Below are 26125 nucleotides of genomic sequence, written 5' to 3' on the forward strand. Positions count from 1 at the left end.
ATACAATTCTAGCATGAATGATAAATCTTTATCATGAATAAGAAAATATAATAATAACAATTTTATTATTGCCTTTAAGACATATTTCCATCACACTGATGGTACGCTTCGCATCTGCGATGGCTCGCCTTCGCAACATCACCGAGGTGCAGCCCTAGCATCCTCATCTGCCGGCTGCATCATCGCAGGGGTGCGAGCCCATCATCCCATCCGCTTCACAACTCGCCAGATCGTTGGTCGCGACACCGCAGCGCACCAGTTGTAGCCCGGCGACGTGCCAGTACCAACACCGTTGCTTGCTGGCCATAACACTGCGGCTTGCCGGTTATAACACCCGACGTCGCCGGGTGCACTCTTCTCCAACACTGGCTGGTGATGGTCACATCACCCCATGGACGTTGCAACTGTTGCCTTGCCGATGGTATAACAACAGCTAGCGACGACACCGTCGCCACACCCCCCGTCGCAGTCGTGAGGAGCTTGTAGCAACCCGTGTCCTCCCTCTCGTCGCACGCGTTAAGAGGGCCTCCCACAACGGTGCCCCAATAGATGGTCGTGCACGCCAAAGATTGCCGGGGCGAGAAGCGGCCATCGTCGGCGAGGTGGTCACGAGAGATGTGCCTCTCACATCACCGCGTAAAGGGATAAGATAGAGAAAGCAAGGGCGGTGGATGGACCCCACCTCTACACGTGGCTGCGCAGAGGAGCTGCGTGAGCGAGCGAGCCTGATCGGTCGCCCGATTTCAAGGCTTTGCCTTCTCCCACGGGGCACGGGCTCCGTAGCCCTTTTCACGGTCGGGCAACGCGCCAAGAAATTTCACCTCCCGCCTCCGCAGCTCCTTCCCCCTCCCGGCGGCGACACCGGCGGCGGTGTCCGCCTCCGCCCTCCTCCCGCCGCAGCACCTCCACTCCCTCGCACGTCCTCCCCGTGGCCGGATTCATTGTCGGAACCCTAGAAAGGGCTCCGCCTACGGCCTACCGCGGCACGTCGAGGGCGGCGCCTTCCTCCGGCGGCGCACATTCGCAGCCCCCGTCGGCACCCGGAGCTCTTCATCCCCTTGACCATCATTTCGTGCCTCTCCCCCGATGAGTCCGGCGCAATCCGAGCTCCTCCGTGTCAAGTCTCAGCCGCCGGGAGGGAGTTCCTCCGCATGAACTCGAGTGGCTCCGAGAGTTGCGGACTGCCGCCTCCCCGCAGCGACCGCGTCATCCAAGATGCCTCAGCTGTGACGTCGCACGGCCGAGTAGGCGAGGAGCACGAAACTGTAAGTGCTAGATTGACAAGCGTTCGTGGTTCCATCTCAGTTTAAACTATTGTAGTATGCTCGAAGGGAAAATGCTTGGCAGTAGTAATGTGCAGCAGGCTACTAGCTCTACTGTACTACTCGAGAACTTGGGACTGACTTGATCCCATGCATGATCTCAAGCAGCGCCGGCTCGCTTAGATCATGATCTGCAGTACTCAGAGGGAGGGATTAGTGAGTCATCAGCTCCTTGCAAGTTGCAATTAAAGTTGTGACGGCAGTAGGTAATTAAAGATCTGCGTGTGTGATAAGGAGCCAGCAGCAGGAGCAATGCCTTCACCTATTTGGTTTTATGCCTGATTTTATTTTTGGTTTGAAACAGAGCTTATCTGTTAAAATTTCAGCATTTCTCTTCTGTTGTAGTCAATCACATACAAATTTCAATTGATATTTATTCATACAAGTTTTTTTTTTATCAAATCAGATATCAGCCTGAACATAAAACAGCCTAGAATACATTTGCCTGTGTGTTCACACCCAGCACCTACGCACTAGGCACCCGATGGCACTTTGCCTGTGTGTTTAGTTAGCAATCTGAATTGCTTTGACACGCAAATCAGATGCTCTGATTCTCATTCAGCTATATTCCCTGTTTGGTTCAGCTGTGGATTTCTAAAAGCAGCTGTGAAAAATCTGCTGTGGAAAATCTGATGTGAAAAAGATGTAGGTCATTTGGCAAACCAGCTGATACAGCTTTTTTCAGATTTTGGCCCGCAGCGGAATCAGATTTTGAAAAGCACGTCCTGGGCTGCTTCCGTTTTTGGTTCAGATTTTGGCAGCGGATTTTTGGAATCGGATTTTGCTGGGTTTGCCCTTTGGTTCACATTCTGTTGCGCGGTAGCGGAATCCGTCGATAAAAGCTGAACCAAACAGGGCCATAGTGTCCTTCTGTGAATTCTGATGTCCCCTTTTCTGATTCAGCTATAATGTTCTTCTTATGTGAATTTTGATGCTCCTTTTTTTGTTAAATCTCAATCGGGAGGATTCAGCTCATCATGTTTAGTCTTGGCCATCTATATACTTTTAATAAAGTTCCTTGTTGTGGTCATTATCAAATTATATCTCCCCATTCTAGTTTGCATGCTATTCTTTTTCCAACTTGTAAAAATACTACGCACTAAAAAAATCATAATTTGAATTGTTGTGGTGTCAAATAGAATACAAATAAAGATTATGTGCAGATGGAGAGAAAAGAGAAGTAGGGGCTGTTGCTTGAGTTGGGTTCCTTTTTTGGGGCTGAAAAAGTAGGGACCAGCCCCTTATTGGCCTTTAGGGGCTCCCGCTGAAGATGCTCTTTTCAGTAGCTCCCAGCCATGGAAGTCGCTGATCCAGCTTGGATTCACCGCGTGAGGATCGCTCAGAAGCTCCCTTGGTTTTCTTTCTTGATGGCCCTCACTTGCACGCACTCCGCGGCTCAGGTCGGATGTACTGCTATGGGGTGGCCTTCTATGGCGACTCTTTTGGTTCCCTGCGCGCCTTGTCGATTTCCCTGCCCAGTCAACGGGGACGGTTGGCTGTGTGCATCCTGTATGTCGATATCTTGTTGGTGCAGAGGCTGGGTGTAATTGATATCTTTGTGATACCAATAAATTCCCCTTTTAAAAAAAGTCAACGGGGACGGAGGAGTAGCAGCTGTGCGAGGGAGGACGCTAGCTCGTCGAAATCGACGATGCATTTGCCGTCAGCATTCCTGAAGGCGATGGGCTAGCTTTGATCCTGCATGAATGTGCGGTTCCTGGGGGGTTTTGTCGTCTCGAAGTCCTGAACCGGATGACATCGCCGCTGTCCCAAAGCGATGCAGCCTGAAAAGTCATCTTCATCCTCGACAGCGGCAGCCCGGCTTCAGCTTTGCATCTTTCCGCCTGCAGCCCCCCACCCCTATCCTTTTTGTGTCTTTGTACGATTGAACTAATATAATTAAATTAAGCTAATGTTTGTTAGTGACAAATGCTACCATTTACGTTTTGTGTACCGTCCTGTATACTGTCTGATCTTTCATCCGGTTGACTTATGGTCAAGGTACTAATAAATGATGACAGTAAGTTATGAATGCCAAATACAGCTTAAGGCGTATTGGTAATTTGTTTATGCCCCCTCCACTTTTTTCAGGGCTTGGGACTGGCATTGGCAGTGTTAGGCCGCCCTACCCCCATTATAATATTTAAAAAACTTAAGAAATAATTATTTGTATTAGTGATTAGCTATATTTTTAATATTTCCCAAAGATAAATTAAAATTTAGCAACTGAATATGAAAGCAGGTCTGCATTCTCCATATAAAATGTAAGGATGTGCGGATGCTCTCACTATTGGTTTGCACTATATAATAAGGTTCAAGCATCAGATATAACATAATATAGATTGTCGATGTTTGGTATTAAGGAACTATTTCCACCAAATGTTAATGCATGCTCCAATACTTCGGCACGGTAGTAGACCATATTCGTCCTGCCATAACATCTTAGCATAGATAAGTCAGTTTTTATTTTCAGGATAGTATGCAGCGCATTAAGTTTTTATATATGTACTTATTCTTATGTAATAGGCCGGTAGCCTCATCTTGTCGAAGAAACATCATGCTGAAAGTGTGTTATTTGTTCATACCTTTACAAAATTTCTTTATAGACTATGTTCTTGACAACATCATCTTCGTTGCTATCTTCATCATTTACCATTACGTGCAGTCCATCCCTTTTTGTGACTCTTGAGAATGCTACATATAGCTGTCCATGTGTGAACACTTGTGTAGGTAGATATAGTCCTACCTTGTTTAGAGACTGACCCTGGCTTTTGTTGATAGTCATAGCAAAACATATTGATATAGGATACTGTCTCCTTTTTAGAATGAACGGCCACGCTGATTCAGTTGGTGACATGACTATTCTTGGAATATATACCTTTTCTCCCACATGTGTTCCTGTTATTATCTGTGCTTCGACGAATCTTCTTCCAAGTTGAATAATAGTCATCCTTGTACCATTGCATAACCCAGCACTTTGGTTGATATTACGTAGGAGCATCACCGGTATGCCAACTTTTAATTTTAGCTCGTGATTGGGGATTCCAGGGAATAGTAAGCTGTTTAGGAATTCTGTTGGATATAACAGTTCTGTTTGTGCATTTAAGGATGTTGCTTTGCATACTGTGTCGTAGCTTAGATAAGTTTTCTCTTCACCTTGTAGCTGATCCATTATATACTCATTTATATCGCGAACTGTTTCGTTCCTTGGACATAATATTGCTCTTTCTTCTAAGAATTCTCGCTGACGATGCCTCTCCTGCAAATTTGGATATATGCTTTCCACAATTGTTTTTTTGGATCATTTCCCTTTTTCAGTAGTATGTCACTTGGTATTTTTATCAATTCCTCACCTTCTGATGATGTATTTGTTCCATCGCCAATATTCAGAATCCACTCTGCAAATTCTGCTACCCGTTGTTTCTCTGATTCATCATGTGTTGTGCAGTTGAGTCGCATGTTCGTTGTCAGCTTCAATATGTGAAAGTGCTTCCAAAGATATGACCTTTTAATGGATGCAGTGACTATGTTGTGTCTTCTTCCCTTTGGTATAACAGGAAGGATCTGGCGGAAGTCCCCTCCTAGGACCACTGTCATGCCACCGAATGGTCTCTTGCTGCTGTTGACATTTTTATGCCTTAATATATCCCTTAAAGTCCTGTCTAGCGCCTCAAAACATATCTTGTTTGCCATTGGAGCCTCGTCCCATAGTATTAGTGACGTCTTCTTTAGTAGGTCTGCCAAGTGTGAACCTTGTTTAATGTCACATGTTGACTCTTCTGTAAGGATTAGGGGGATGTGGAACCTCGAGTGTGCTGTTCTACCTCCCTGTAGAAGCAGAGCTGCAATACCACATGACGCCACTGCTAGTACTATCTTGCCTTCAGAACACAGCTTTGTTGTGATTGCCTTCCACAGATATGTCTTACCTGTCCCACCATATCCATCCACAAATATTTGTTTTCCCAAATCTTTGTCAATTGATTCCATTACTGAGTCAAATGCATGACGTTGTTCAGAGTTCAGACTACCAAAGATCCTTGAATGCTCTTCTTTTTGCTCCTCTTTGTTGTAGTTAATCTCTTCATTGAGTAGTCTGTTTCCAAGTTCTTTTATTTCTGAAGAATCTGGAAGTTCTATTCCGGGGTATTCCTTAAGTGTCTTTCCAGCTTGTCTCATTAACTTCTCTATTTCCACCAAGGTGTTTCCTTGCTTCTGTGAAGCTGTGAGGCAAAGTGTAGGATGGTTCAAGAGTTTTCTCTGTCTATACTCCATGTCTTCGCTTAGAACTTCCCAGCATGATTCCCACATATTTTTCGGGCTTGTGACTTCGCAGTGGCATAAGATTGTTGTGAATAGTTATCTTAGCTGGTTGCCAGTCGCCCGGTTTATGCCTCATTGATGCACTCAAGCCACTCTTTGTCGTCATCGAGGAATCCTAGTGCTTTGCAAGTAGATTTGTATGATGTGTGGACAACTCCATTTACTGTTCTGATGTCTTCGAAACATGTGCTTCCTTTTTTGACGTTAAGTAGCATTCGCATGTAGTATTTTTCTCCACTTGCTGGATGGGCACAATATATTCTTCCAACTGATCTTCCTTTCTTCCTTTTGCTCCACTTCGTCTCTTCTTCCATGCCCATTTTGATGGGAACTCTGCATATGTTAATTCTCTGGCTTCTTCACACATCTTGTTTGTTTCCATCCACTGTGTAAATTTAGTGATTCCTACTCTTTCTTTTCTTACTATCTTTGTTAAATCTGTAGAATCTGAGAAAATGACCTGTTGCTCATTCTCCAGGTGGAAAGGCAACCTTTCAACGCAGGGATCTCTGAAGTTCATTTCGAATTGAAATATTCTCCAACACGCGTCATTCCCTGATATATATGTGCACTCTAGGTACCTCTTGATCTCATTGTTTTCTATTAGCGTTGTGGCTCGGTCATCACCTTTCTTTATGTATTTAAAAAGGTATTTTATCGATAGAGATCTGTTGCATACCTCGACATTTATGTGTGCTTGATATTTGACCAGTAGATTTCTATTGTATGGGACTACGTATCTGCTGTCCAACTTCACTTCCCCTTTCTGTATGTATCTTCCATTGTCTCGTCTTCTATATACTGGGTATCCATCTTCATCGACGGTGGTATTGCTGTTATATAATTTTGGGAACTTTCTCATGTTGGATAAGTCTGTGTACTAGGGCCTTTGTGGGGCTGCAGCACATGGTCCTTGTGGCAGTTAGGATAGAGTTCCTGAACATCAAGGACTGGCAGTTAGGATAGCATCTTAGACCAGCATCTTAGACTAGCATCTTAGACTGGCATCTTAGTAGCATCTCAGCATATGCTTGGCTGGCTAGCAGCCTATAAGTATGTACCCCAACCCCTCAGGTTGGCATGGCATTGTGTGAGAAATAAACCAACGAAAACGAAAATTGTCCCAACTCTCCTAGTGTCATCCACAACTATCAATGCTCAGGTTCAAAGGTCTAACAAGTGGTATCAGAGCCTCGTTATCTTGTACCCTGAGCATTTCCTGTGAGCAGCCCAAGTCGGTAGCAGCAGCTGCTCCGTCTGCCTCTGGTTACTTTCCTCCCTCCGGACTGTCGAGCAGCAGTTCGTCTTCAACAGCCTCCTCTTCACACAACAGCCCCCCTGCAGCGAGCCATGTCTGCAGGTCGCTCTCAGCACACGGCTACCTCGAGCATGCGGCGCCGGCAGGAGGCCGAGCGCACCGTGGCAGAGGAGCGTGAGCGAGCAGCTGTAGCAGCAGCTGCTGCGGCAGCAAGGGTGTCGAGGCTGGCTGCAGCGGAGCTGGCAGCAACCAAAGCGGAGGTAGAAGCAGCCATGGCGGAGTTAGAAGCAGCAGCAGCAGCGGACGCAGCACGTGAGGCTACGGCGGATGCCAAAGCACTCCGCGGCAGCTCCGGTAGCTCCAACAGCTCCGCACCCGCGGACGACGGCGCTGACGCAGACCGCGCCAAAGTGGCGCAAGAGCGGACGGCGCAGTGGGCAGCCGAGCACGCCCGCGCTCCAGGTGGAGGTGCGCACCGCGACGGCGGCTGCAACGACCAGGACCGCGGCCTCTACGAGGTCCGGACTGTGGTCAGGGATGTTGGTCCCAGTGCTGGGTGGCCTACCCTTACTAAAACCAACTACGTCAAGTGGGCCGGGATCATGAAGGTCAGGCTCCAGGTGCGGCGCATGTGGGAGGCAGTCCAGGACAGCAACGTCGACCACCAAGAGGACCGACGGGCGCTGGACGCCCTCATCGCTGCAGTCCCGCCCGAGATGCAGTTCTCGCTTTCCAGCAAGCGGACTGCCAAGGAAGCTTGGGACACCATCGCCGCGGCACGCATGAGTGGGAGAGCCTGGCTTTCAAGCCAGGTGAGGACGTTGATGACTTTGCTCTCCGTCTCAACACTCTGCTGCAGAAGTTGGTGAAGTTTGGTGATGCCACCTACACCGAGGAGAGAGCTGTTGAGAAGCTCTTTCGGTGCATCCCCGAGAAGTACAAGCAGATGGCTTGGTCGATCGAGTCCTTGCTGGACCTTTCCACGATGAAAATCGAGGAGGCGATAGGTCGCCTCAAGGTCGTCGACACCGACGAGCCACAGCCTTCCTCGGGGCCCATCACCACCGGCGGGAAGCTGCTCCTAACTCGGGAGCCGTGGGATGCCAGCCTTGGTGACAGGAAGAAGGGGGAGCCTTCTTCCACGACGGGCGGCCGCAAGCGTGGCAAGCAGCGTAAGACGCGAAGAGGCCCCCCGGGCAGGGCACAAGGACGTGCCGAAGGGGACGCCCGCGGAGGCGCCAAGGACGGCGCCGCTGGCAAGCCCAAGCCGGCACAAGACAACATCTGCCACAACTGTGGCCGGTTTGGCCATTGGGCCAATGAGTGTCGGCAACCACGACAAGGCCAGGCTCACGTCGCACAGGCGAAGGAGGAGACGGCTCTGTTCATGGTGCATGCAAGCATTGAGCTATCTTCAGCGACACCAGTCGCAAAAGCTCTCATCCACCTCGACGAGCCAAAGGCACACGCTCTTCTCGGCGATGCCTCCGGGAAGGACAAGACTACGGGGTGGTGCCTCGACACCGGTGCCACCCACCACATGACCGGTCGAAGGGAATTCTTCGCCGAGCTCGATTCCGATGCGCGAGGCTCCGTCAAGTTTGGGGATGCCTCCGCTGTGGAAATTAAGGGCGTCGGCTCCGTCATCTTCACCACCAAGACGGGAGAGCACCGGCTGCTCATCGGTGTCTACTACATCCCCGCGCTAAGGAACTCCATCATCAGCTTGGGACAGCTGGATGAGAACGGCTCACGCGTGCTGATTGAGCATGGGGTCCTACGCATCTGGGATCGCCAGGGTCGCCTTCTCGCCAAGGTACTCAGAGGTGGAAATCGACTCTACGTCCTTGATGTGCAGGTGGCACAACCGGTCTGTCTCGCTGTCCGTCGGGACGACGAGGCGTGGCAATGGCATGAGCGCTTTGGGCATCTTCACTTTGAGGCCTTGAAGCGTCTAAGTGCCAAGGAGATGGTACGAGGCCTGCCATGCCTCAACCATGTGGAGCAGTTCTGCGACATCTGCGTACTGACGAAGCAGAGACGACTCCCCTTTCCCCAACAAGCGAGTTTTCGGGCCAAGGAGAAGCTGGAGCTCGTGCACGGAGACTTGTGCGGCTCGGTGACGCCAGCCACACCAGGAGGTTGACGCTACTTCCTGCTGCTCGTCGACGATCTCTCTCGCTACATGTGGGTGATGATTCTCGGCAGCAAGGGAGAAGCAGCGGACGCCATCAGGCGCGCGCAGGCTGGTGTGGAGGCGGAGAGCGGCCGCAAATTGCGCGTGTTGCGCACTGACAACGGCGGCGAATTCACGGCGGCTGAATTCGCTTACTGCGCCGATGAGGGCATCCAGCGCCACTACTCCGCGCCGTACAGCCCGCAGCAAAACGGGGTCGTCGAGCGGCGCAACCAGACGGTTGTGGGGATGGCTCGGGCTCTCCTCAAGCAGCGAGGGATGCCGGCTGTTTTCTGGGGAGAGGCGGTGCTGACGGCCGTCTACATCCTCAACCGCTCGCCTACTAAGGCACTCGACGGCAGGACACCGTATGAGGCCTGGCATGGGTGTAAGCCGGCGGTTTCCCATTTGCGGGTCTTTGGCTGTCTTGCGTTCGCTAAGGAGGTTGGCCACATCGGCAAGCTCGACGACAGGAGCACTCTGGGAGTCTTCATCGGCTATGTGGAGGGCTCAAAGGCCTACCGCATCCTCGACCCAAAGACACAGCGTGTGCGCACGGCGCGAGACGTTGTGTTCAATGTATGACGACTTCATTGTCGAGTACGCTCACTTCAAGGAAGCCGGGGGAGCAAGCAGCTCCTCTCCGCCGGGCACGTCTACCCCGGCCCACAAAACTACATCGACTCCGATGCCCGCTACGCCGACGACACCACAACTGGCGACGCCGCATACTCCAGCCCCGGCGGTCACCACTCCGGGTTCGTCTTCATCAGCACCAGCTCACGCAGAGCACAACCCGATGAAGTTCGCTTCCCCGCTCACTCACGACGAGGAGCGGGTCGACGCGTGGTATGGAGGCGAACAGCTGCGGTATCGCACGATGGATGATCTACTCGGCGACCAGCCGGTGCCGGGACTGATGCCACGTGACCTGGAGGCGCAGCTACAACTCGCGTGTGAGGACGGCGAACCACGGTCCTTTGCAGAGGCCGAGAGAGATGCGGCATGGCGCGCCGCGATGCAGTTGGAGATGGATGCGGTCGAGCAAAACCGCACCTGGGAGCTCGCTGACCTCCCCTGTGGTCATCGCGCAATCACCCTTAAGTGGGTGTTCAAGCTGAAGAGGGATGGAGCCGGCGCCATCATCAAGCACAAGGCTCGCCTGGTGGCCCGAGGCTTCTTGCAGCAGGAAGGAGTCGACTTTGACGACGCCTTCGCTCCCGTGGCACGGATGGAATCCGTGCGACTTCTCCTTGCGCTGGCTGCCCAGGAGGGCTGGCGTGTCCATCACATGGATGTCAAGTCGGCATTCCTCAACGGTGACTTGAAGGAGGAAGTCTACGTGCATCAGCCACCGGGTTTTGCGATTCCCGGCCAGGAGGGCGAGGTACTCCGCCTGTGCAAGGCCCTCTATGGCCTACGGCAGGCACCTAGGGCGTGGAACGCCAAGCTGGACTCCACGCTAAAGAAGATGGGCTTCGAGCAAAGCCCGCATGAGGCCGCTGTCTACCGACGGGGCAGTGGAGGAAATGCCCTGCTGGTGGGCGTCTATGTTGACGACTTGGTGATCACCGACACCAAAGATGCAGAGGTAGCGGCATTCAAGGAAGACATGAAGGCCACCTTCCAGATGAGTGATCTGGGGCTCCTCTCCTTCTATCTAGGGATTGAGGTGCACCAGGATCACTCCGGGATCGCGCTTCGACAGTCCGCCTACGCCAAGCGCATCGTTGAGCTAGCTGGGCTCACCGGCTGCCATCCAGCTCTCACTCCGATGGAGGAGAGGCTGAAACTGAGCCGCGACAGCACGACGGAGGAAGTGGATGCTACGCAGTACCGACGCCTTGTGGGGAGCCTTCGCTACCTCACCCACACACGGCCGGACCTAGCATTCTCCGTCGGCTATGTCAGTCGGTTCATGGAGCGACCGACGTCGGAACACCAGCAGGCAGTGAAGAGGATCATCCGCTACATAGCAGGGACCCTCGACCACGGCCTCCACTACCCTAGGTGTCCGGGGGCAGCACACTTCGTCGGGTACAGCGACAGCGACCACGCCGGCGACATCGACACCAGCAAGAGCACGAGCGGGATCCTCCTCTTCCTCGGCAAGTGTCTCGTGAGCTGGCAATCAGTCAAGCAGCAGGTGGTGGCCCTGTCCAGCTGTGAGGCTGAGTACATAGCGGCCTCCACCGCCTGCACTCAGGCGCTTTGGCTCGCTCGACTGCTTGGTGATCTTCTCGTTCAAGACACCAGAACGGTGCAGCTCCTGGTGGACAGCAAGTCCGCCCTGGCCCTGGCAAAGAACCCCGTGTTCCATGAACGGAGCAAGCACATCCGGCTGAGGTATCACTTCATCCGCAGCTGTGTGGAAGAAGGGAGCATCGAGGCGAGCTACATCAACACCAAGGATCAGCTCGCAGACCTGCTCACCAAGCCTCTTGGGAGGGTCAAGTTCCTCGAGCTTTGCTCCAGGATCGGGATGATTCAACACTCCCACAAGACGACGTACAAGACTTAGGGGGAGAATGTTGGATAAGTCTGTGTACTAGGGCCTTTGTGGGGCTGCAGCACATGGTCCTTGTGGCAGTTAGGATAGAGTTCCTGACCATCAAGGACTGGCAGTTAGGATAGCATCTTAGACCAGCATCTTAGACTAGCATCTTAGACTGGCATCTTAGTAGCATCTCAGCATATGCTTGGCTGGCTAGCAGCCTATAAGTTTGTATCCCCAACCCCTCAGGTTGGCATGGCATTGTGTGAGAAATAACCCAACGAAAACGAAAATTGTCCCAACTCTCCTAGTGTCATCCACAACTATCAATGCTCAGGTTCAAAGGTCTAACATCTCATACATCTGTTATCGACCATGCATGGTGACTTTGTGTTGGCTGCACCACATGGCCCATGTATCATGTAGTTTTCAACAGCTGCATATCCTTCTGGATCAATGTCCTTGTCTGGGATCTCTGCACAAGTTACCCTGTCAACCTCTGGTGGTTCAGGATACTTGTGTTTCTTTTCCTTTTTGTCGAGGAATATGACTATGTGGGCATGTGGGAGGCCCCTTTTTTGGAACTCTATTGTGTATATAACTACAATTTAGAAAATAACCATTAGTTATTTTGGTATAGAAAATTAAATAACAGGAGTGATCAAGTCAGTAGGGTATATTACTTGCAAGTGTTTTTCCAAAGTATCCCCTTTCTCTTATGTCTCTCATGAACTCCTTGAGCTTTATGTGGAACACTCGATCAACAATATCAGGTCTTTCATATGCTGTTTGGCCTACTTCCTGTAGCATAGCTTGAATCTCCGGCCAAGCTGTGTTGCACGTGAATGTCACAAATAGGTCTGGGTATCCAGCCCACCGACATATTGCCATAGCATCTTGGAAGTTTTGTGCCTTGTATCTAGGGCTATCTGTGAAGGTGGATGGCAGTAGTATCCTCTTTCCTACTTGGTCAGCCCTTGTATCTCCTCTATCTATTGTGTCCTGCAAGCCAGCATATAATTCCGTTCTTAGGTTTCCTTGATGTGTTTTGATCCAGTCTAGCCTATACTGCAAAATGCATGCAAGGGCATCCACAATGAACTGCAATGTAAGCTTTTCACACATCAGCAAGTGCATTGATTGGTTAGTACGTTGTTGTATACGATACGCATAGTATTCCAGCATTGTTACATGCTTTCTCTTGCATTTTGCACCTTCTTTTAATATGTAGGGTATATTTTCTCTGTACCCATCTTCTCCATAGGGGAACAATAGTGGATACTGCATAGCCATGAATTTTCGATGCTTCTCTGATATTCTTCTCGGCCTTGTGTCTCTGTACTGAACAATGATATCCCGTCCTTTTCTATTTTCTGCCGTATCATTCACAATCAATGCTACAACTTCAGTTGCAGATGGCATGTCATTCCGTCTTACATCTGTGCGTCGCTTATTGATTAGTTTTAATCTCACGTTGTGATAGTCACCTTCTTCGAATCTGTCCCTTGCCATTCTGAATGTTTTTGCAAGTATATTATTTCTATCCAGCATATTTTTAAGGCCCTCGACGATGTGAGGATCTATCGACTCCCTTTTATCTTCTGATGTTGACGCATTAATCCTGTTTTTTACCTCATTTTCGGTGTCATAGATATACAACTGTGCCCAGCGTGGTTTATCTTCACCTTCAGGTAGTAGAGTACCTATTCTGTGGTAGTTTTGCCCATTCATTCTAAAAACATAAGGACCACCGCCATTATTTATTTCTGTGTCTACCTTTCCTCCCATTGTTGTGAAAGCGAACATGGAGTTGTACAATCTGATATTTTGCATGTAGTTTTTTGACCTCTTTCCGTTGTCTTTCCTTAGCAATTTCGTAAGGTAAGCCGGCGGCTCTCTGAATGGTGGCAAATCGACCTTGCCCTGTTGGCAACATAGTCCGAAAGATGGCATCCTTCTCGCTCTACCTGAAGTTCTTTCTTCGTACCAGAAAATTGCACCACATCGTTCACACTTGCAGCTTGGTTCTCCGAAGTTCCAAATTTCCATATCAGTCCTTTCCGATGTCCTGTTCAATTTTCTGAATTTAGCATCAGATTTTATATGAGTAATGTATGTTCTCGTTCATACTAATATAATAAACTTAATAGATCTTACATATCTGGTGTTTTTTTCTTTCTCCTTGACTTTGATGTAGTACACCTTTTGTTACTTTTAGTCCTGTACACGTGCATAACAGAAACAACAGGTTTATGAATGTCCAAATTTTAGATGTTGATTGTATTTTCTTGTTACTTACCTTGTAGTCTTACCAGCCTGGCCAATCATTGCTTCATTTTCTGTCGTTGTTTCTGCAACCCTCTTGCTTTGCATTTTTCTTTTCCGATACAGCCTTGCCTCTTTAGCTTTGTCCCTGCATAAACATAAATGCCATTTAGTAGAAATAAGAGATGGAATTTCCAGCATAAGCAATGCACATCTGTACAGGACATGGTTCCTTGTGGCAATCCAACAATGTTTTTTTGCCACAGTTTTGGTTTAACCATAGTCCATGGATATGTGCTATCATGATTTTTTTGTTTCAAAAACATACTCCGTAGCTACAGTCAGAACCAATCGTAACATGTTTTTGTGATTTAATAGAGCAATTTAAATTAGCTGCACCTGGAGATATGGAAATGCATGGGCGACCGGGCATTATAAGTATTTGTTTACGGTAAAATGTTTAAGATAAAATTTTACTACATCAAATCCACCGAGTTAATGAAGGGATTTTTGTAAGCTTTGAAAGATTTGAGCACATAGATAGCAGAACTGATGTGCAAAGCAGAAGCAAGCTATATAATGTTGCTTCCAGTATACCGTAGTACCAGTCGTGCATCATAATGATAAAGTTTAGCAATTGAATTCAGAGAAGTAACTAAACCAAATTGATGATAATACACATGCGGGCAATCTGAAGATTTGCTTACTTCACATGGATTAAAAGTTGTTCTTCTAGTATAGTTGCACGGTCTGGCACTTCTCCATTTATGATCGAAAGCTGTCTCATTTTCTTTGCTTGAAGTTTGATTCTCCTTTCTAATCTTGCCGTTTTTGTTGACTGTCTGAATTCACATCAATGAGATAATAAATTAAAATATCGTTTTTCCCGTCCAAGCTAAAATTAATTACGAACCCACATGCGCCTAACGGGGATTGTTGCATTTTTAGTTGTAACATTCTTGTGATACCACCAATAAAAGATTCATGATTAGTAACGGATCACCTTGTTGGATTGCATATTTGATTGTTCTTAACCATCTTGGCAGGTTTCTCACATTCCTTGCTATGTGGTCCACCTTTTCTTTTCATTGTTTCTTCCTGCACAATAGAGAGTGCAAATATGATGTTAAAGAGGATGATATTATAATATCATTACGGACAGTGTCCGACCTAGAAACTGTGGTTTGCTGGGGCGACGGACGGCAACAGAGATCAATGTCGATGCACCCGCTGGTCGCTAGACAGGGGATTACCCTGCTCTGCCACTTGAGACCTGGGCCGTCCGACCCTACTTGCCCCAATGGTGGCCACTGATTACAAAGTAGTGCTCAAGTTTATGAAGAATTATTTTTTTTATTACCTTTCACCTTATAAATATTTGTTTTCTGTTTTAGAAGTAAAGGAGATCAACTTTCAAGACCAGTGATTGTCTGAAAGCTTTAATTTTGAAGAGGATATTACACAAATATTGCGAGTATTTTTTAATAAAAGCCGACTGAGGCAATCTCTACCTGATTAATGAGGTACTTTTTGTAGACAGAATTACTGAGGTACTCAGGCATAATATTATGTGAACCATTATCTGATCTACAAATTGCAAGTGGATACCATACTGCACTGCCCTTTGCTTCTGAATAAAACATATTCATTGTTGCAATTAGACTTCAGACCTATGGAAGCTGTTCCACATCCCCAAATTTATACTAGAGGAACACGCTAGTCAATTAAAGAACGGAAAGAACGGAAGTTGGCAATGGAGTTTTAGTGAAGAATAAGATTGTGATTGAGGATGGCAAGTTCATGGGCAATAACGATCCAAAAATCACAAGGGGAACTTATTCTAAAATGCACACATCACAACATATTTTAAAGTGCTTCCTTGCTCAAATATGAATGACACTATGAACTTTGTATCAGATAAACAAATTAAGTAAACCTTTTGCTATCATGATGCTATATATTAACCTGAAAGGATAGTATGGTAACAGGTGCATAAGTGGTGGAAGAAGATGGTGCTCATGGGCCTATTTAATACTGTTGTGAATATAATGAAGTTCACCAATGCTTTTCTTTTAGAATATCATGTGAACTGCCATGTAGAAATCAAGAAACTAGACTACAGGGTAGTATTACATCGTCTCCATTTTCAGTTCAACCCTAGATACCAGTTTCTTGTCAAATTTTTAGCAATTTCCTTTCATTTGCAACGCATTGCTCTTTGACCTCATAAATATCCTCTAATGATTCATTTCCTGTCACCTCTGTAGATATCTACATATTCTAAGTTTGTTCTTTATTACTTTCTCAAATATAACATGACCTGATAAGATACATATCAGATACAAAAATTAAGTTAATTTTTAGCTATCATGATGCCATGCATTAACTTGAAAGGATACTACTATGATGAAATGTGCTTAAGTAGTACAAGATGAGGTGCCTAGGGGCCTATTTAAGACTTGTGAATATAATGAAGAAGTTCATCGACGCTTTTTATATACTTCCTCCGTCCTATAATGTAAGACGTTTTCAAAAAACGTCTTACATTATGGGATGGAGGGAGTAGTATATTATGTGAACTTCCATGTAGAAGTAAGAAATGGGAATTCAGAGTACTATTCCTTTATTGTTACTGTCTCATTTTTTATTTCAACCATAGATACAGTCTTCACCGTCGAAACTTTATAGATTCTTTTATTTTCTACCACACATGCTCTTTGACCCCACATATGTATTCTGTAATGATTTATTTTTTGGCCATCTCAGTAGGTATATATTCTTGTTGGACTGGGAATGCGCCAATTCTAGGAATTGTAACGTTTGTGATGGGAGGCTCATTTTTTCTCAATACTTTCCAGTTATCCTCAATATTTTAATAAGCTGCTATTAATCACAGAATGATCTGAAACTTCTGATTTTTTTTGTATCTTCGATGACATCTTTTACCTATGCTAATCCCATGCAGAGTGTAGAATCACGTTAACTACCCCTATACTCCATTCATGGAATCAATATGTACACATTGTGTGAAAAAAGTATTCAAATCTTTTCTTTGATGGTGTTTAAGAGTTAGGTAACCATATAATATTAAAGAGGGCAAAAGTATTAAATATAAAAACTAAAATGATGTGCTAAGATGGTGCCCGCGCATTTCAGAGAACTAACACGGAGCTACAATGTCTTCAAACACTTCATGTATAAGTTCCTAGTCTAAAGTCCTACACATTGTTGTAACTTTAGTACAACTTTGTACTAAAGTTGTACTAAATGTGTGACAATTAATATGAACCGGGGAGTAGCTAATTACGTTTTAATGACAACACTAACTTCATCTTGCATGTTGACACAAAAAATACACTAGATAGAGCTAACATTGATCTAAAACATCTTCAACTACATCATGTCAAAATTTCATCTCTAAGGCTGCCATATGTTTTTTGGGAAAAAAATAATCCAAATGAGAACGAGCTAATACGATATCACACAGTTAATTACAAGCTCAACAAACAACTGAACGATACCGTGCATGTCAAAAACAATCCATGCATTGCATACCTAGAACATTGACGTCCAGCTCTTCTATTACTTTGGATGTAAAATCCACTCCCAGAATTATCCAAGTCCCCTCTCCAAAATGCTAATCGATTACTAAAACAACATAAAATACGTACTTAAGAAGTAATCAAACTTAAATCATATACCTTGCATGTGTAAAGGAAAATAGGCATATGATAGATCTTACCTTGATCTATCTTTTCTTCAACTGTAACATCTTCTGAATCTGATCCCAAATAGTTAGAAATTGCAGTCAGAAGCTGGTATGCACCGCTATCTTTTCATCGCTGGTCTAAGAGCAGAGAGAGAGAGAGAGAGAGAGAGAGAGAGAGAGAGAGAGAGCAATCAGAGAGGTAAGATGAGGCACGGACTGCTTCCCTTCCCCAGGGAAACAACTAGTTTTAAAGACCCATGCACATGTAAAGACAGCAAGTGTCCGCCCAAAAAGACAAATTGGTAAGAGTATACGATACTAGTGCATGGTATTACCTTCTTTATTTTAGAAAACGATACTATAAAGATAAGATTGCATAACAATTCTCTCATTGCTAGTGTATTTTGCTTTGTACACATAGAAGCATGTGATCTCCGGTAAAAAAAGAAGCTATTCTCTTGGCCACGTCATAAATTAAGAAAAAGACGCTCATTCGAGTTTCAAATGTGCATGCGTATTTTCATGTATCAAAACAAGTATAATCTTGAAATTGTCTTTCCTTGAATTGAAATTATTATTTTTGTCCAGAACATACATGTTCATCTTTGGTAAAGAATCCTAAGCCTTGAACAAATAGTACACGCGTAATGTTTTTTATACGACCCGCCAACCAGGTTCAACTGCCATTAGCGTTTCTAGCCTGACGCAGTGTAGCTTGTTTAAGGTAATGCAAGCTTTGGGACACGTCCGGCTCTCCCCTTTGGTGTAAATTGCACTGCAACGAGACTGCATCTGAGGAAACAACCGATTCAGGTGTTCCACAAGAACTTATCTAAGGGGTGCTTTGAGTTTCATGCCATGTAGGGTTTCATGCCATGTAGGCCCAGGGAATCCGTAGGTAAGCAAACAGAGCCTGTACGAGAGGTGTGCATGCTATCAAACATGTCCTAGGGATGAAGCTGCAACCTTAGTCATCTTTAAGCATTGCTTTTGATCATGTAATGATGCAGCGCATGTGCTAGCTAATCATAGTTATCATAATAAGTCCTATTTTAGTTGGTTGGATGAGCCTCCTGATTTCTTGATAAGGGAACTCGGGGACGATGTAAGCGTGTTTTAATTCAATAAAGCTAGCCATGATGGTCTTTCCTCAAAAAAGAAGAAGAAAAACACGTCCTATGATCACGTACATTCTTATTTTGTAGTTTTTTTTACATTCTTCTATTTCACATTCATTGCTCACCTCAAATCCATCTGCAACAAGAAGGATCCTTTTCCAACGTGAAATTCACATGTATGTTAAAGACTCTAATAGTACATACTAGAATTTATTGTCCATTGCCTCGCACCCCTCGCGTCGCCTCCCCCCGGGCGACGCCAGGGGCCCCAACCCTAGTGCCGCCAGCACCTCCCCCTCCATCCCCTCCTGCCGCCGCTGCCGCTGGCGTGGGCCGCGGTGGCGGCGGGCCCGGTGCCAAAGGTTCTGGGCGGGGGGAGGCGGCGGATCCCATCTGAGGTGGCGGGGGCGGCCCTTCTCATGAGATCCAACGGCGGCGGCTAGGACGGAGTATCCGGGCTGTGCGGCGGGGGCCCGAGCACCATCGCCGGCGGAGCGGCAGCCCTGCATGGACGGCGGCAGTGGCAGCGCCCCATCCGGCGAGGTGGGTGTCCTGCTCGTGATGGTGACGACGGCTACTGCGGATCCAACGCCCTGTTTGGATCCGTCGCGAGGAGGCCTTTCGCCGACCGGCGGCGCATGGAGCGACCGGTGAGGAGATGTTGGATCTCCGCCGGAGTACCGACGGCAACATACGTCTTCGTGGCGAGGTTCCGCTCGGTTACAGCCAGCCACGAGGTCGGAAAGACGTGGCTTCCGATGAAAATCACGCCAGACTGTGGTCTTGGCGGACGATGGCGGCGTCTCAGACGTCGTTTCCTTCTGGAGGCACCGTCGTTGCAGGTCTCATCAACCTGATCGGGAAGTTCCGGGGTAACCCTAGATCTGGGTCTACCGGATCGGACGATGACGGTGCTATCGGTATCGTTCTTCCTCATGGGGCATCGTTTTGGAGCGAGTGCTGGTTGGAGGGGACAAGAGGAGGAGCGATGTTTCATCTGCTCCATTGATGACGGCGGATCTCGCGCCGTGGCGCAGTGGAGACTCGGCGCCTGATGAGCGGAGATGGACTCGCGCAGGAGGGTGACGCTGCCTGGCGTCATGGTGGCGTCGGCGGCAGTTGGGCCGGCCAAGGTTGATGCAGCAGTACAGTTCTGAAGATGAATTCGTGGCAGGTGGCTGCGGCGGCCTCATACCCGGCAGGGGTCCTGGTTGAGAAGCACGCCGGACTGGTGGGTGCCCATACCCGACAGGCGTCCTGGGTGGGACCTCAAGTCTTTAGATGTTTAGATTTGGCTGTGTGGTCTGTTTGGTATTAGGCCCCGACTTTCAGCGCCCCTACATCAACTGGATAGGGATAGCGACAGTTGTTGCTTAGTTTGGTGGCTTTAGACTTATTGTTGTATGACTCTGTACGGTCTTGTGTCAATAATTAATAAAGTGGCCGTATGCATCGTCCAGATGCAGAGGCCGGGGGTCGTCCTCCTTTTCTAAAAAAAGAATTTATTGTTAGGATTGTAAGTAATTTTCGGATAAGTTTAATCAATCTAGCATCATAGCAAGTGTGTCGACAGAGCAAATCACATATGACAGACTAGAATCCTCTAGTACATATGGACAAAGTGCACATGCGGAGAGAGAGGGTGGATCATATAAGTCAAACTCCTAGCCTTTCAAGAGCTTATCGGAGATTACCTGATCTCATAAATCGTGATCAACAATCTACTTCATATAGGTGTGCTCTTTAAATACTACATGTAGGGCGGCGTCTTAAACGATGTAAGTTTATTAAATGTTCTCTCGAGCTCCAGTGACTTGTTTTTCGAGACCCTACTTCACATGATCTTTAAATCACATAGATTGGGCTTCCCTTTGAAAAATGTTGTGGGTATCAAACCCATCTCTATTGATGCATTGTCTATCACATTCCTTCATAGATATTTTGTAAATGGATCATTTTTAGCCGTTGTAAATAGACATTTTGTTCTAACACTATTACTTTAGAGTTTTTCTACTTCCAGACATATCTTATCTCTACATGTCTTGAACTCCTCATGTTATCCTTTGACCCGTTCACTTTGAAAAGTACTGTTTTAATTGTCATTGTTCATAATGATAGCGAGTATGTGTTTATTAAGAGTTCATGGAACCATTCTACTTCAATAATAGCTTTGTCTACTGTTGCAAATTCTGCTTCCATTGCCGACCTCATTAAGATGATCTTCTTGCAAGACGTCCATGAAACAACACACCACCGAGAGTAAATAAATAGCCACTTCTGGCCTTTATCTCATCAATAGCAGAAGTCCAATTTGAGTCACTATATCCTTTGAGGACTCTTTATACCCGGTATAGTGAATGTCATAGATCATGGTTCCTTTTAGATCGCACACCACTCTCTCAAGAGGTGTCAATGGATTGGAAAATGAGACGACTTAGTTTACTCACCCCAAATGATATGCCAGGTCTCCTGATTCTAGCTAAATACACGAGCGGGCCAATGATTTAAGAATATCACAATTAATCTCTAATGGCCTTTTGATCCTTTCAAATAAACACACTAAGATCATAAGGTGTTAAAGAACATTTGTAGTTAGAATAACCAAATATACTCAATATATTTTCCAAAAATGAGATTGCAGTATATAGCAATCCATTGTTTCATTTATCAATAACTTGATGTTCAAGAACAATTAGCTTCAAGAAAACCTCAGCTTTGTTACTTTTGGAGGACATGCGCCTCCTAGATCAGCTAGGTGTGCTTGGGAGCCTTCAAGGTGTGAAGGAAACAATAAGTTTGTATGGACTTGGAGATCCATTTACTTCATGAAGATCTACCCCAAGTGAGGCTTGACCTTCGTGGCTGTATGATAATCCCCAAGTGCAGGGAATCATCGTAGCAATTACCAAAGGTGGAAGTGATAAGTATGGAGTGTTGAACCCACAAGGAGCTAAAGGTAAGATCAATACTCTCTCAAGTCCTATCTGCCACCGATACAACTCTACGTACACCGAATGTTTGCTTCCAACTAGAAACGAGAAATAAAACTACATTATGGGTATGAAGAGGATAACTTTGCATGGTATCGGAGAGCTAAAATATAAAAGTAGGTGATGTTATCATAAAGTTAGAATATATTACTTAAGTATTATAAATAGCAAGTGTGGAATAATGAAGGGTCGGTGTGCGGAATTATCCTAGGCAATTGTTAACAAGACCGATAGTCGCCATTGCAATTTCATATGAGGGAGAGGCATAAGCTAACATACTTTCTCTTCTTGGATCATATGCACTTATGATTGGAACTCTAGTAAGCATCCGCAACTACTAAAGATCATTAAGGTAAAACCCAACCATAGCATTAAAGCATCAAGTCCCCTTTATCCCATATGCAACAACCCCCCTTACTTGGGTTTATGCTTCTGTCACTCAAGCAACCCACAATAAGCGATTCATGAACGTATTGCAACACTCTACAGCGGGAATCCCTCACGCTTGCGCGACACGGAGGGCACAATAGGACAGCACCAAAATAAAACATACAACTCGTACCAATCTAGATCAACAATCAACCCAAAGACAAAGGATATCTACTCAAAACATCATAGGATGGCAACACATCATTGGATCATAATATGTGGCATAAAACACCATGTTCAAGTAGGGATTACAGCGGGGTGCGGGAGAGTGGACCGCTTAAAAGAGATGAGGATGGTAATGATGATGGTGATGTTGATGAAGACGATCACCGCGGCGATGATTCCCCTCCCGATAGCACTCCGGTGCCACCGAGAGAGAGAGGAGGAGAGGTTCTCCCCCTTGTGCTTCCTCCTCCATGGCCTCCCCCCTGGATGGGGAGAGGTTCCTCCTCTGGTCCTTGGCCTTCGTGGTGATGATGGTGTAGGATCGAAAGTATGTTTAGAGGGGGGGTGATTAGACTACTTGACCAAATAAAAACTTAACCTTTTCCCAATTTTAGTTCTTGGCAGATTTTAGCTATTGTAGGACAAGTCAAGCAATCATCACACAATTCAAGCAAGCATGCAAAGAGTATATTGGCAGCGGAAAGTAAAGCATGCAACTTGCAAGAATGTAAAGGCAAGGGTTTGGAGAATTCAAACGCAATTGGAGACACGGATGTTTTTCCCGTGGTTCGGATAGGTGGTGCTATCCTACATCCACGTTGATGGAGACTTCAACCCACGAAGGGTAACGGTTGCGCGAGTCCATGGAGGGCTCCACCCACGAAGGGTAATGGTTGCGCGAGTCCACGGAGGGCTCCACCCACGAAGGGTCCACGAAGAAGCAACCACCCACGAAGGGTCCACGAAGAAGCAACCTTGTCTATCCCACCATGGCCATCGCCCACGAAGGACTTGCCTCACTAGCGGTAGATCTTCACGAAGTAGGCGATCTCCTTGCCCTTACAAACTCCTTGGTTCAACTCCACAATCTTGTCGGAGGCTCCAAGTAACACCTAGCCAATCTAGGAGACACCACTCTCCAAGAAGTAACAAATGGTGTGTAGGTAATGAACTCCTTGCTCTTGTGCTTCAAATGATAGTCTCCCCAACACTCAACTCTCTCTCATAGGATTTGGATTTTGTGGAAAGAAGATTTGAGTGGAAAGCAACTTGGGAAAGGCTAGAGATCAAGATTCATATGGTAGGAATGGAATATCTTGGTCTCAACACATGAGTAGGTGGTTCTCTCTCAGAACATATGAGTTGGAATTGTGTATGTGTTCTGATGGCTCTCTCTAGAATGAAGAGGAGGTGGAGGGGTATATATAGCCTCCACACAAAATCCAACCGTTACACACAGTTTTCCAATCTCGGTGGGACCGAATCAACAAACTCGGTCGGACCGAAAAGGTAAACCTAGTGACCGTTAGAGATTTTCGGTGGGACTGACATGCAACTCGGTAGGACCGATATGGTTAGGGTTTGGGCATAACGTAATCTCGGTGAGACCGATTACACAAACTCGGTGAGACCGATTTTGGTAATTAGCTAACCAGAGAGTTGGTCAGGCAAACTCGATGGGACCGATTTGCTCTTTCGGTGAGACCGAAAAGTTACAAAAAGGAAACACTGAATTTACATTGCAATCTCGGTGGGACCGATCCGCTCTTTCGGTGAGACCGAAAAGTTACGAAAGGAAACAGAGAGTTCGCAATCCCATCTCGGTGAGATCGAGATCCCTATCGGTAGAACCGAATTGCTAGGGTTTGGCAGTGGCTTATGACAAGTGAAACTCGGTGGCGCCGGATAGAAAGAATCGGTAGGACCGAGTTTGGCTTAGGGTTTAGGTCATATGTGGATATGGGAAAGTAGTTGAGGGTTTTGGAGCATATCACTAAGCACATGAAGCAAGAGGCTCATTAAGCAACACCTCATCCCTCCTTGATAGTATTGGCTTTTCCTAAAGACTCAATGTGATCTTGGATCACTAAAATATAAAATGAAGAGTCTTGAGCTTTTGAGCTTGAACCAATCCTTTGTCCTTAGCATTTTGAGGGTTCCACTTTCACATCCATGCCATGCCAATCATTGAGCTTTCCTGAAATAGTCATCTTGGAATAGCATTAGCTCAATGAGCTATATGTTGTTATGAATTACCAAAACCACCTAGGGATAGTTGCACTTTCAATCTCCCCCTTTTTGATAATTGATGACAACATATAGATCAAAGCTTCGACAAATGATAATAAGCATGAAATATATCGTCGCTTTGAGAAGTATGTGACAAGTAAGAGCTCCCCCTAAATTTGTGCATATTTAAAATTTGCTTTGGACTGCAAATGCACAAAGAGTTAGAGTCATGGGTTACTCTTCCATGTCACATACATCTTGGGGAGCGCTTAAAATGATAAGAATGAAATACATGCACTCATCACCAAGAATAGTGTGTGATCACATAAGATAGATAAGATAATAGCATTAAGCAAACATTAAGTGTAGCTTATGATCAAACACATGATCATCAATGTCTCACGAGCAATGACATAGTATCTCACACAAAAGCAAACAAAGTTCGAAAAACCACCAAATAAAGCAAGAGAGAATAAAAGCAACACTATCTCTCGAAGCCTATGATCTATACATTTTCTCCCCCTTTGGCAACAAGTTACCAAAAAGTTCCTAGAAAATGCATAGTGCTAAGTCGACACTCAGGCTTGATCTTCAGGTGGTGGTGGAGTCCGGAGCACTCCAAGGACGAAGCCTTCTGTAGACGTGGTCGGAGTCGAGGCTGAAGTAGATGCTGGAGCTGGTGGAACTGAGGCTGTAGCTGGTGCAGATGTGGTGGCTCTGGGGTCAGCAACTGGCACTGCAGACGACCTCGGACCTCGTGGCACTCTGGCAAAGGCATCAGTTGTAGTCTTGCCTCTCCTCTCCTGCATGTCATCCTAGAGATGCTCCACTGCAGTCTGAATCTCTGTCACTTTGACATCCAAGTCATAGAACTTTTGTTCCATAATCCTCTCTAAGCTTGCCTGGTTCTGAGTTAGGGTGGCTAGTCCTTGCTCAATCCGCAGGGTGGATGCAATCAAGTAACCAAGCTGCTCTTGTTTGGTTTTCAAGAAATACTCAGATGCCTCCTCTTGAGTTGGCATCTTGGCAGCTTTCTCCTTCCTTGCCTTCTCCTTCTTGGCTTGTGCTTGGGCAGATGATGGTTCATTCTCATTCATGACAACTTGATTATCTTCAAAATCTGGACGGATGGGCAGGTGTTCCTTGTCCAATAAGTATATGCCCGTGCCCATCTTGGAGTTGATTAATTCCTGAATTTGTGGGGCATATCCACAGCTCCTCTTCTGATCAGCTGCTGTCCTCTTAATGGTCTCTACCATGAGGCTCATCACCTTGAACTTCTGTGGCACATCAAATATATGAGGCAAATTGATCGCATGGCCTCTGATCATCTTGTGATCACCTGACTTGGGCAAGAGAGTGTGCCTCAAAATCCAATTAATAGTTGGCAGCCCTGACAGAAGATAATGCACTGAGCCAAACTTGAAAGTGTCAAGTGCTTCATTTGGAATCTCCTTGTACATGTTGGACATAGAGTTGTGGTCCATCTTCTTCTTGGCATAAATGTCCAAGTCATCCTCATGCTCTTCTGGGGCATTGATTAGCTGAGCCCATTCAGCAACTGTAGACTGGTACCTCGTACCTTCTGACATCCAAATTATCCTACCATCTGGATAAAAATGTGCTGTGGAGTAGAATTGCATGATAAGCTCCTCATTCCACTTTGTGAGCTTCTGCCCAAAAAAGTCCTCTACTCCACATGCCTTGAAGCTGTCCTGCACTCCAGGGTAGTGCTCTTCGTTTTCCTTGATGTATTCCCAGTCGACCCATCTCATATCACATACAATTGGCTTCTTGTCCAATAAGACTGTCTCATAGAAGTCCTGCTGTTCCTTAGTGTGGAACCTATAGTCAACAGCGGTCCTT

At 46.4% G+C, this 26125-nt stretch overlaps 2 protein-coding genes and 1 pseudogene across 4 annotated transcripts; 1 reads left to right on the plus strand and 2 right to left on the minus strand.

Moving 5' to 3' along the window:
- Window positions 1–605: 605 nt before the first annotated feature.
- LOC147964571 (uncharacterized) lies at window positions 606–8549 on the plus strand (annotated as a pseudogene). The gene is made up of 2 exons (XR_015607728.1): window positions 606–1265; window positions 6124–8549. The product of XR_015607728.1 is annotated as an uncharacterized LOC147964571 (transcript).
- Window positions 1272–6130, minus strand: LOC147964572 (uncharacterized). The gene has a single exon (XM_087527215.1). The coding sequence runs from the start codon at window positions 5631–5633 to the stop codon at window positions 4554–4556; it is 1080 nt and encodes a 359-aa protein (XP_087383341.1). The 5' UTR covers window positions 5634–6130; the 3' UTR covers window positions 1272–4553.
- A 3371-nt stretch (window positions 8550–11920) lies between the features above and the next one.
- Window positions 11921–18945, minus strand: LOC125517482 (uncharacterized). Of its 2 annotated transcripts, XM_048682684.2 has the most exons (8): window positions 17581–18945; window positions 17394–17486; window positions 14842–14936; window positions 14546–14680; window positions 13873–13986; window positions 13731–13793; window positions 12257–13641; window positions 11921–12174 (listed from the first exon to the last, which is right to left on the minus strand). In XM_048682684.2, exons 3-8 carry the CDS (start codon window positions 14925–14927, stop codon window positions 11921–11923), a joined length of 2037 nt encoding a protein of 678 aa, XP_048538641.1. In that variant the 5' UTR covers window positions 14928–14936; window positions 17394–17486; window positions 17581–18945. The 2 variants fall into 2 exon arrangements, with proteins under 2 accessions (XP_048538641.1, XP_087383340.1); XM_087527214.1 differs by lacking the exons at window positions 14546–14680; window positions 14842–14936 and having other exon boundaries at window positions 17581–18944.
- Between the last annotated feature and the right edge of the window lie 7180 nt (window positions 18946–26125).

The sequence above is a fragment of the Triticum urartu genome, chromosome 6A (genome assembly GCF_056163025.1).
Source record: "Triticum urartu cultivar PI428250 chromosome 6A, HENAU_Tu73, whole genome shotgun sequence".
Taxonomy (NCBI): domain Eukaryota; kingdom Viridiplantae; phylum Streptophyta; class Magnoliopsida; order Poales; family Poaceae; genus Triticum; species Triticum urartu.